The 10219-nt window shown below is 45.9% G+C and overlaps 1 protein-coding gene across 1 annotated transcript in view; it reads right to left on the bottom strand.

Moving 5' to 3' along the window:
- Positions 1–2516: 2516 nt before the first annotated feature.
- SLC49A4 (solute carrier family 49 member 4) overlaps positions 2517–10219 on the bottom strand; it is a 69490-nt gene continuing 61787 nt past the window's right edge. The window contains exon 9 of the mRNA XM_027725558.2: positions 2517–9903. Within this exon, the coding sequence (XP_027581359.1) occupies positions 9788–9903 (116 nt within the window). The 3' untranslated portion in view covers positions 2517–9787. The remainder of the gene's footprint in view (positions 9904–10219) is intronic.

Raw genomic sequence — 10219 nt, 5'->3', positions numbered from 1 at the left:
CTGGCAGTCCCTGCCATGCCAGGTGCTGCTGCAGCCAAGGAGGGTCTGGAGCTAAGAGGTATGGACTCACGCTCTGAGCATCATTTCTGCACACCAGCCCACGGGCCCACACTCGTGGCCCAGCCAAGATAAAATCACCTCTAATTACCACGAGTGTACAAGGTAGCATGAGCTGCAATGCTTTATCATAGGGTCAGACATATGCTGAAAATCTCTCTCAAAATGTTTTTTTGTGCACTTCAGTGTCAGTGAAGGCATTTCTGTATGAGATTGTGCTGATCTAGTTCACATTTCTGCTGCTCATCCACTCACTGCAAACCTTCCAGAGCTGCTTTTTCCTTTACCACTATCACCCTTTCCCCTTCCTGCAGCAAAATTCAGCTGCAAAGCTACATTCATAATGCCAACCCTCAGCTCTGCAATCAAAGGCAGGTTTAGGAGAGCCCCGGGAACAGTTTCAGGTTCAGAACACAGTGGGGTCACTTTGTTGGCTGTCAGATGTCCTGCACTTGCCTGAGCCCCACTCACCAGGGTCCTACTGAGGCAACATTTCCCTGTGTGTTGCCCATGGGGAGGTTTGCATCCCCTGCCCACTGCCTTTTAGTGCCTGAACCACTTATTGTGGCTGTAGGTCTGTGACCAAGCAGTTGGATGGACAGACAGAGGGAGGGACAGGCTTACTCACAGCACAGCCCTTGCAGCCCCCAGGGAAGGGGTCCAGCCCATCCTGGTGCCACTGGCAGAGCTCCCACAGCCCTAGGACCTGCCTGCAGATATGGAGAGAAGAAATGGAGCAAAGCAAGAAATCTCCCAAAGAGAAACCTCACTGTGACAATGGGACCTACAAAGCCTCCTGGGGCTGTGGGGCCCTGCTCCCCATGTTCGTTTGACTCCTGAAGAGTTAAGGTGTTTTTTGCAGCCCTTAGCCAAGGATGACTTCAGTGGGTGACTGGCCCACACCAGGAGAGGAGAGCGTGCTGCTCCTGGCAGCTTGCATGAGGAGTCCTGGCATGGTGCATGCTCTGGGGCTTCCCCTCTGTCTGCTCAAGCTCAACTTGCAGCAAAAAAAAAAGAAAAATCCCTGGTTGGAAATTTGTGTTCATGTGGTGGTGGGTGCCGAGTAACATCAGCGGCGTGTCAGGTAAAGGAGAATGCCTTGGGTCCCAACGAAACTCCCTGATGGCAGCCCAATCCATGCTCCTGGAGCAGGTAAAGCACCACTGCTGCTTGGCTCTCATGACCCAAGGGAGGAGGGTAAAGACAGGCCCACCTACATTTGGGTGCTGCTGCTCATCTTTCCCAGCATCAGCATCGCTTGGTGCTGGGCTGCAGCCCAGAGATGCCAAAACACACATACTCAGCATTTACAAGTGGCCCCAACTTTTCCCCCAGCCTCTGCTGATCCCACGGCCATTAGACATGAGGTATATGTGAGCAGTTCACCCACATCTGCCCACATCTGGGCACAGCACCAACCTGGCCCCAGCCCAGCTGCTCCCCCATGTGTAACTGCAGCGTGGTCGGAGAGGGAGCCACCAGTGAGCTCCCAGCAGGGACGTGCAGATCAGGAAAGGGAGAATAAATGTCATTTATGTGCCAGGGAAACAGCAGAGTTTAACAACAGTAAAGATAAAATAGAAACTGGGAGGAAAAAAAATTCAGAGAAAGAACAAGCACAAGGGCTTCACCAACACACAAAACTGTATCAGGGATCTGAGATGGACCCTCAGTTCTCATCCCCCTGAGGACGGAGATTTCTGTAACACGGCAAAGATAAATACAACTGGGAACTGTATCATTAGAGACGCTTTAAGCTCCCATATATAGCCTGGAAAGAGACTGTTGCTAAGAATAGTGGGGCCCAGATATTTCACGACATGAGAGTTGACAGATTTCTTCCCAGAACTAATAGGATGTGAGGCTATTTTAAACTTGCCCTGGTAAATAGTCAGGGCATTATTGAAGCGTTGGTCCTAGAAAATAAACATGGATCAAGAGATCTCAGGTTGGGGCCATTTCAATTAAATGCAGGATAAACACAAGGAAGGTTATTATGAAGGGTCTCCTTTCTAACCCTGAACAGAGACACTGATGGTGGGAACCAGCAAAATCAACTGGCTTGCAGCATCCTGAGCCATGAGCCTGGATGAAGCAGCGTGTGAAATCAGAGTTGTGATGGTGTGGTGGTGCAGCAGGGGCTGCCACTGCCACCAGCCCCTTCCCCTCCCTCCGCCCCCTACTGTCTGGGGCCCCTCTGCCCCAGCCCACCTCCTGCATCCCTTGGTCTGTGGGTCCCTTGGTCCAACACCAGTGTCAGACTCCCACCCTAAAACATCACTAAAAGTGATGGAAATCTTTCTGTTGGCTGGGTTGGGGGGTTGGATGAGGCTACATTAATTTAGACTAAACAACCCCCATTCTGTAGCAGTATCTGCAGTGGGTTTTGGCAGAATTATAGCAGAAATAAACTATTCCCTTGTGTTTTCTTGGAACTCATGAACAGTGATGGCAGCAAATCTGAGTAACCTCTTTAATGTGCAACAACCAGTACGTAAAATAACACGCACTTCATGGTCAGAGTCCAGTTTTAAATAGAAATGACATGGTGGATACATTACATTGACAAGTATATAGTGCTTTCAACATTATTTTCTCAAAAATAAAAATAGACCACATCGGAATATTGCATACAAAATGTAGAATTTGCCCTAAAATTCTATCAAATCATTTAAAAAATTACAAAAGTAAAATGCATACAAACTCCAGTAAAACTGAACAGTCTTACAAGTCAAGGATAGTTTACAAAGATGCTCTCCAACATGCAAAACCCTCTTCCTTCTCCATATGTTCATGCAGTTCAAAAAGCCCCAACTGCTAGGTGCATCCCATAATTAAAAGCTTGGTTTTTTCCACCTTATCAAGTACTTTTCTAAAATGCACAGCAGAAGACATTAAACTTGGTAGAGGAACAGAGATTTTAATCTAGCAAATATCATAGGCAGAGAAAATCAATATATTTGGAAAGTACATGGTTATCCTGGGGGAAGCAGGAGCTGATGGCTGGCTGCCCGTGGGGACACCGTGCAGCTCTGCTGGGCTTGCTCAGGTGACAGGGTGGCAGCAGAAAGGTCGGGGCACACAGAAGTGCAGGCAGGGGTTGAAGCAAGGAAGCCAACTCTGTTTTTGCATCATGGCTTAGACTGCACATCCAGAGCATCCCTGCCCAGGGAGGGACATGTGGCATCCCCATCCCATTACAGGTGGGGAGAGCAAAGCCCCCCATGCACAAACAGCTCTTCCCCAAGGCTCTGAGCAGCTCTGTGACAGATCAAGTGCAGTGCCCAGGCTCTCACTATCCACCCCAGTGTCACACAAACCTGCACATCCCCCTCTGCAAAGGAAAACATGGGCTTGGGTTGTTTTGGCTTTTACAAAGAGGTGGACTAAGGTTGGAGAAGTGGCCTCAGCCTGAAGGGAAAAGCTCCCCAAAAAGCAAAAAGGTTTTGCTGATGATATTTTCTTCATGTAGCAATACAAAGTGAGTGCAGTGAGTCTGTCCAGATGTTAACAAGTGGATAAATCACATGGAGGAAGCCAGTGGGGAGAGAGACTATGTAGGCAGCAGTTATTGCAGAGAGCAAATCTGCACACCTTGGAAAATCAGTGACTCCAAGCCATGTGCCATCACTATAGCTGTCCCTGCACACAAATCACATCACAAATAGAAAACAAACATCAGAAACTCATCCTTGAGGAAGTAAAAAATGAGACTCTTAATTGGGCTTCAGAAGACACCCCTCCTGTGCAAATAAGCCAGGCGCCCACCAGCATCACACCTCCTGGGCATCCTGGCTCAGCGCTTCCCTTCTCCCACTCTGCCCTGGTTGCTGCCCCCCAGCCTGGGCACAAAGTTTCCTGCAGTGCTGCTGGGACTGAGCAGTGAAGAAGTGGTGCTGGGGCTGCAGAAACAGGTCCACACTCCAGAGCTGGGGGGGCGCGAATTGCTCCAAACACGTTGTGATCCCAAGTAATAGGCAGGAGCCAGCACATCTGTGCAAATATTTGCTTTTGCTTGTCAAAACTTTGGACAGAGTTACATTTCTTCCTCTATTTATTGGTTTCATCTGTCTTGAAACACAAACTGCAAAAATTGTGAGCAGATTGACATCTTCTTCTGACTCCACTGGGGCTGTGCCTGCTCTGTGACAGTTCTCCTCTGCTGGTTGAACTGACACTCCTGGAGGGAGCAAGGCAGGTATTCCTGTGCCACTCACAACCCACCTCACAGCAGTAATTGTTGCAGGGAAATGACTGGGGCCTCTGTGGATAGCTATGATCCCTCACACCTGAAGCAGTGAGCCTGCAGGCTGTCTGTCTGTCTGTCTGTCAGGAGGCAGCAGCCATGAGGCAGCATTTCTGCCTGCGCATGTTCCCCTCCTCTTCCTCCCAGCCCCGATGTTGGGATCCACAGACTATGAAGTTCTTGTGTGTTTTGGCAGGGTCAGCATCTACCCTTGCACGACTGTGCATCCATGCACGCGGTGGCCTCCTTGCATACCCCACATCCCAGCTCTCCCATGTGGTCCTTCAAGAACACTAAGAATTGGTGGCACCAACATCAAATACTAAATCAATACCAAATATTCATGTAGAGTTCTATACCAATGTAGTAGTTGTCCTGCTAAGTTATTACAATGGTCCATACTTAGTATAAAAGAAAACTCCCCAAGCATAAAAATGCCTTTGTCATAGATACTTACTAATATTTGCAGGTGACCCAACAGGAGAAATGAACAATTAAAGCCCTGCTGTCACAGCATTACAGAGCAGTTACATCTACTGTGCAAACTGTGTAATTCCCATTCATATTTCAGTCACTGCTCACAATTAAATTGCATTTCTCTTTCTTGTAACAGCTAATATATGCACATCAATCAATTCTGCTTGTTTATGTTGCAGCGCAAGGCTACCCAGTCACTTGCTCAGTTTACTGTAGAACAAGCCAGGCATTAACATCCTCATCACTTCAAACCTTCGAATTTTATATGATCAACTCAACATACTATTTCACTGTTGAGATGCCTCCTGGAACCAGGCCCCTCCCCTTACTCAATCCACCAGCCTGTTGTTCTCCCCAGGTTACCACTGCAAACACTGACACAGCCTGGGGTTTTCCAACCCACTCCAAGATTGAAGACATCCCACTTCCACTCATTTCAGCTCTGTCAGACAGTTGAGAGTAACTCCAGGATGCTGTGAGCCTGAATACCTAACACACACAGTGTCTAGCACCTTGGTCTCTCTAGGTGTGGGAGCTAAAATTACAAGTTTCAGGCAAATTACAGTCTTTTTGTAACAGATTATTAGTTCACAATATTTGCAGAATCCTTTGGGTCTGCACTTTCTTCCTGCTGGCATGATTTTCTAAAAAATCCCTACTTTTATGTATATTAAGCACATGGCCAGCCAACCCATCCCTCTAGAATTGGCCTGGGAGCACGGAAGCTCTTCTCCACACCTCCAGCTCAGGGGAGCAGGCAGCCACAGGGGAAGGTGAAGGAATCAAGAGGAATTAATGGTAACAGCAGTAACCAGAGACAGTAACCAGTGCTGCAAGTGGAGCCTACATATTCTAATCCTGAGCCTCCTCATGAGCAGCATGGAAGCCAGCACTGCTCTGCAGCTCAGGAGAAGAAAAACCAGCAGCACTGGAAGCTGAACCCAGAGTGTTACCGATCCAAACAGAAACTAGAGGAGCAGCCCATATTTAAAATGAACTACTAAGAGAGAGTGGTCACTATGGAGCATCCTTCCCAGCATTTCCAACACAAACCATAACACATTTACCTGTGGTTAAGGGGCCCAGCACTGCTGGGGAAAATGTTCTTCAGGGCTGTGAACTTATGGGCCACGAAGAGGGGCAAATACTTTGGCTCCCCAGGGCGCCTTCCTCTGCTGGCAAGTCACAAGCCACACAGCAGCCAACATCATTACTGGTTCAAAAGTTAGAGAGACTTTGAACTTTCACTCATTATTAAAACATTAACTGTTTTGAGTCTATTCTGCACTATTGCTAATTGTATAAGCACTGTTTAGGGTTCTCCCTGAGCTCTCAAACTCAAACTTCTATCAAAATGCAGTCATCCTGGCAGCTTGCACCCTTTGTAAATCCAGACAAGGGTGGACCAAGTGATAACACTTATCCAAAAATATTCCTATGGGTTGAGTTGGGTTACTGACATGAAATGGACTGCTCCTCCACTGAAGGATGCTGCTATGGGGCACAGATGGGGATAAAATATTTTTCTGAGATCTCAGCAAGCACATCTACAATCCTCACCTGTCCTGAGCCAGACTTGCTAATAAAATAAAATCCTTACAGTGGCAGAGCCTCTGGAATAACAGATATAAGAAGGGGAAAGTAGTTACTGCACAACTTCAATTGCAGCTGGAGAGATGACTGAGTGTGTGAGAGGAACAGCTTTCCAGGTACCCAAGTCAGTGCAGAAGGGGCAGGAGGTGCTCCAGGCACTGGAGCAGAGATTCCCCTGCAGCCCATGGTGAAGACCACTGGGAAGCAGCTGTGCCCCTAGAGCCCATGGATGTCCATGGGGGATCAGAGATCCACCTGCAGCCTGTGAAGAACCCCATGCCAGAGCAGATGGATGCCTGAAGGAGGCAGTGACCCTGCAGGAAGCCTGTGCTGGAGCAGACTCCTGGCAGGATCTGTGGCACCACAGAGAGAGGAGCCCATGCTGGAGCAGCTTTGTCAGCAGGACTGTTCCCGAAGGTCTGCACCCTTTGGGAGGGATCCACATTGGTGAAATTCATGGCAGACTGTCTCCTCTGGGAGGGATCCCGTGCTGGAGCTTTGGAAGAGTGTGAGGAGTCCTCCTCAAGGGATGAGACTGTGTGATGATCTAACCACATTCTCCATTCCCTGTCCCCCTGCGCCTCTGGGGGGAGAAGGGAGAGAAAACCACAAGTGAAGTTAAGCCCAGAGAGAAGAGAGGGGTGGGGGGAAGGTGTTTTTAAGATTTGGTTTATTTCTCATTATTCTATTGTGATCTGATTGCTAATAAATAAACTAATTTCCCCAAAAGTCTGTTTTGCCTGTGATGGTAAATGGTAAGTGATCTCTCGTCCTTATCTCAACTCGAGCTCTTGGTTATATTTTCTCTGCCCTGCCCAGATGAGGAGGGCAATGACAGAGTGGCTTTGTTGAGCACGTGGCATCCAGTCACGATCAACCCCTCACACAGAGAAACATCTACCAAAGCACTGGGATTGCAGTGAGCAATTCACACTGACTCAGAAAAACAATCACCGAGGTTTAAAACAAGAGGTTCACTCTTCTCCCCCGACTAAGGAGAGCCTGCATCTGGCAGCACTGACAATTATTTTGAACTGTTTGATGCTTTCTGGAACAGAGGCAGAATAGGTTATAGTCTGAACACTGCCTGAAGTGCTTCTCCATCTTAAAATAGTCAGGACAGTGAAAGGATTAGAAATCTCTGTCACTCGGGACAGTGCCTGAGCTGTGCAATTTTAATCTTAATATAGCTACAGTAAATTGCAGAAACAGAGCTCTGAAGAGCCATCCAAGCTTGCAGTTCTGCCATGACAATGCAACTCCAATCAGACTCTTGGCAAGCGATCCTTGGTTTCAGAAGACAATAGGTAGCAGCAACTACTGGATACTGAAACTATTCCAGGCACTAAAACATAGTAAAAAGAAGTTGGATAGTTAATACCATTCATCCAAAAAACAGTAAGAGGATGATGCCAGTGGATCTGAACATGCTGTTTAGACTGATTTAGTAATCCCCATGTAGGTTAGCTCCGTTTCCACAAAGAGTCTGCTTCAAGACAGAAAAGATCATTTAGTAGCTGATAAAGGTAATGAGCTAAATCCATTTTCAGTTACTCAGTAAATATATCCATTGGTCTGAAAACATAAAAGCAGAGAACAGCTCGTTTTATTTTACTGCACAGACACACTCCTGAGTTAAAGGTCTTAGTGGCATATTCTCTCTGCAAAAGGAGAGCAGGCAGAACGAACAGATTTGTGTCTGAAAAGTAGCGCTCAGTTCAGGGTTTATTTGAGTGAGCTTACAGCGTTGGTGTCACCCCAGGGCCACAGAGAAGAGCGCCACACTGGAGCAGAGGGTGCTTGATTCAGACTTCTGCAGACACAGAATCCTGCACACCAGGCTCCTCCAACACGTGCACCCACCCCCTGTGATAAAGCTGCCACGACAGGAAATCATTCGCCCCCCCAAAAAAATTCATGTCGCAGACAGCGTATGCTCGTGTTTCCATTCACAGCAGTGACTGGCTTAGTTACAAACAGGCAAACCACCATCCCCAGACAGGATCACTTAAAATAAACCTATGTAAACACATACCCTTATATAACTTATATATATATGTTATATATATAAGTTTTATTTGTGTATACATAGATATAAATATGCACGCACACACACACGAACATACCCCCGTAACAATAAAGCACGGAACACACACACACGGAAATATTGTAAATGATGCTGAACTGAAATCTAAGAATATAATTAAGAAATTATTAGCAGGTTTAAAAATTGATTTAAAAAACTATTCAAAGTGTCTTTAATATTTATGTTCAAGTAAGGGCCAGAATGACCACAGATTAGTATTGATAAAAAGAGCTGGCATTAATTTCCCATATTATGCCAGAACTCATGAGTTATTTCTCATTGTCATTTCGCTATCAGCACACCTCATCAACTAGAAAGATTTTTTTTTTTTTAGGAAACAGTGGTTTCTCAAGACTTGGGTTACAAACAATATTGTTTAGGCACCCTCAATCATTAACTATTTCTAAAATCCACACACACCTTAGAGTATCAGAAGAGAACTAGCGGGACTCAGACATCCACATCCACAGTATTCAGTGTCACAAACAGGTCTTCACAGTAAAAAAGGCAGTACTGGAGACAGGGGATGGAAAGGTGACACAGTGTGGCTTTTAAAACAACATTTAGCAAGAGTGACTCTCCAGTACACCACAAATGTTCCATATTCAGGAGATATGGAACCACAGTGGTATTTCAGAGATGACTGTGGGTGCAAGTTGGGATTCAGTGGCAGCTAAAGCTATTGTTTACTTGTGCTCCAGGGTGATTACAAACACCTCTAACAACACTGCAAGGATTATTTGGGATATTTAGTATGGCTAAAAACCCTGGTACCAGTGTCTTATATCAGAAATCACTTTATTAGAATGTAAATGTAGTGTACTGTTTAATGGACATTCAATATATAAATGACTAGTGACTTAGAAGAGATCTTAAAGAAAAGATTTTTTTTCCTTTCTCTTTTTCCTTTTGTTAAGATTATTTCTTATTTCTATTCTGATAGAAGACTCCAAAGATTACTGGTACCCTGGTGCATATAACCGTAAGTCAGCACACAGGCACACACACACACAAAACATACACCTCACTGCAACACATCAACAGCCCCTTAAATAGAGAGCCCCAGCTCTGGCACTGGGACCTGAACAGCAGATATATTCTCTTTGTGCATTTTGGCATCATTATCACCACTCAAGTTCCACATTTACAGCAAATCAAGGTGGTCTTGAACATAAGAACAACCCGTCCCTCACCCTCTCTAAATAAAGCCACGATTAAGTCTTGTAATTTCTTTGTGTTTCTGCTGTCCAGCTGTGCAAATCCAGGCAGATGTGCAGACTGCAAAGCTGACTTCCAGTCTCTTCCAACCCCTCACCAGTCTGGCGTTATCACACAGAGACGACAACGTCGAGATAGAGTCTGTCGTAGGATTCGCGGAAGCACAGGATGAGGAGCAGGCTGAGCAGACACGATCCTGGCAGGCACCAGTTGAACCAGGAAAACTCTGTAAAGCAGAACAGAGACCCAACCTCAATTATCAAACATGTTCTGTGTTTAAAGTGACCAAAACTTGGATTGATGGCTGTTTTAAAGGAAATTGCTGTGTTCTGAACAAAATCCTGACAGCCCTTGATTGATCAATGGTTGACAAGGTCTACGAGACTTCTCCATGGATGCCTAAAGTTATATATATATATATATATATAGCCAATGCCTCCTAATGTTAATCCTACTTATGCAACCTGTCAATGAAGAGAACAGGGAAAAAAAAATAAAATCTATCATTGCTAATGGAGAATAAAGCACTTCCAAAGATTCTA

This window comes from Pipra filicauda, unplaced genomic scaffold, assembly GCF_003945595.2.
Source record: "Pipra filicauda isolate LSUMZ 115617 unplaced genomic scaffold, ASM394559v2 scaffold10_size6260569_pilon, whole genome shotgun sequence".
In the NCBI taxonomy this organism is placed as follows: domain Eukaryota; kingdom Metazoa; phylum Chordata; class Aves; order Passeriformes; family Pipridae; genus Pipra; species Pipra filicauda.
Note: the sequence above shows the minus strand (reverse complement) of the source record. Positions and strands in the feature narration are given on the sequence as shown.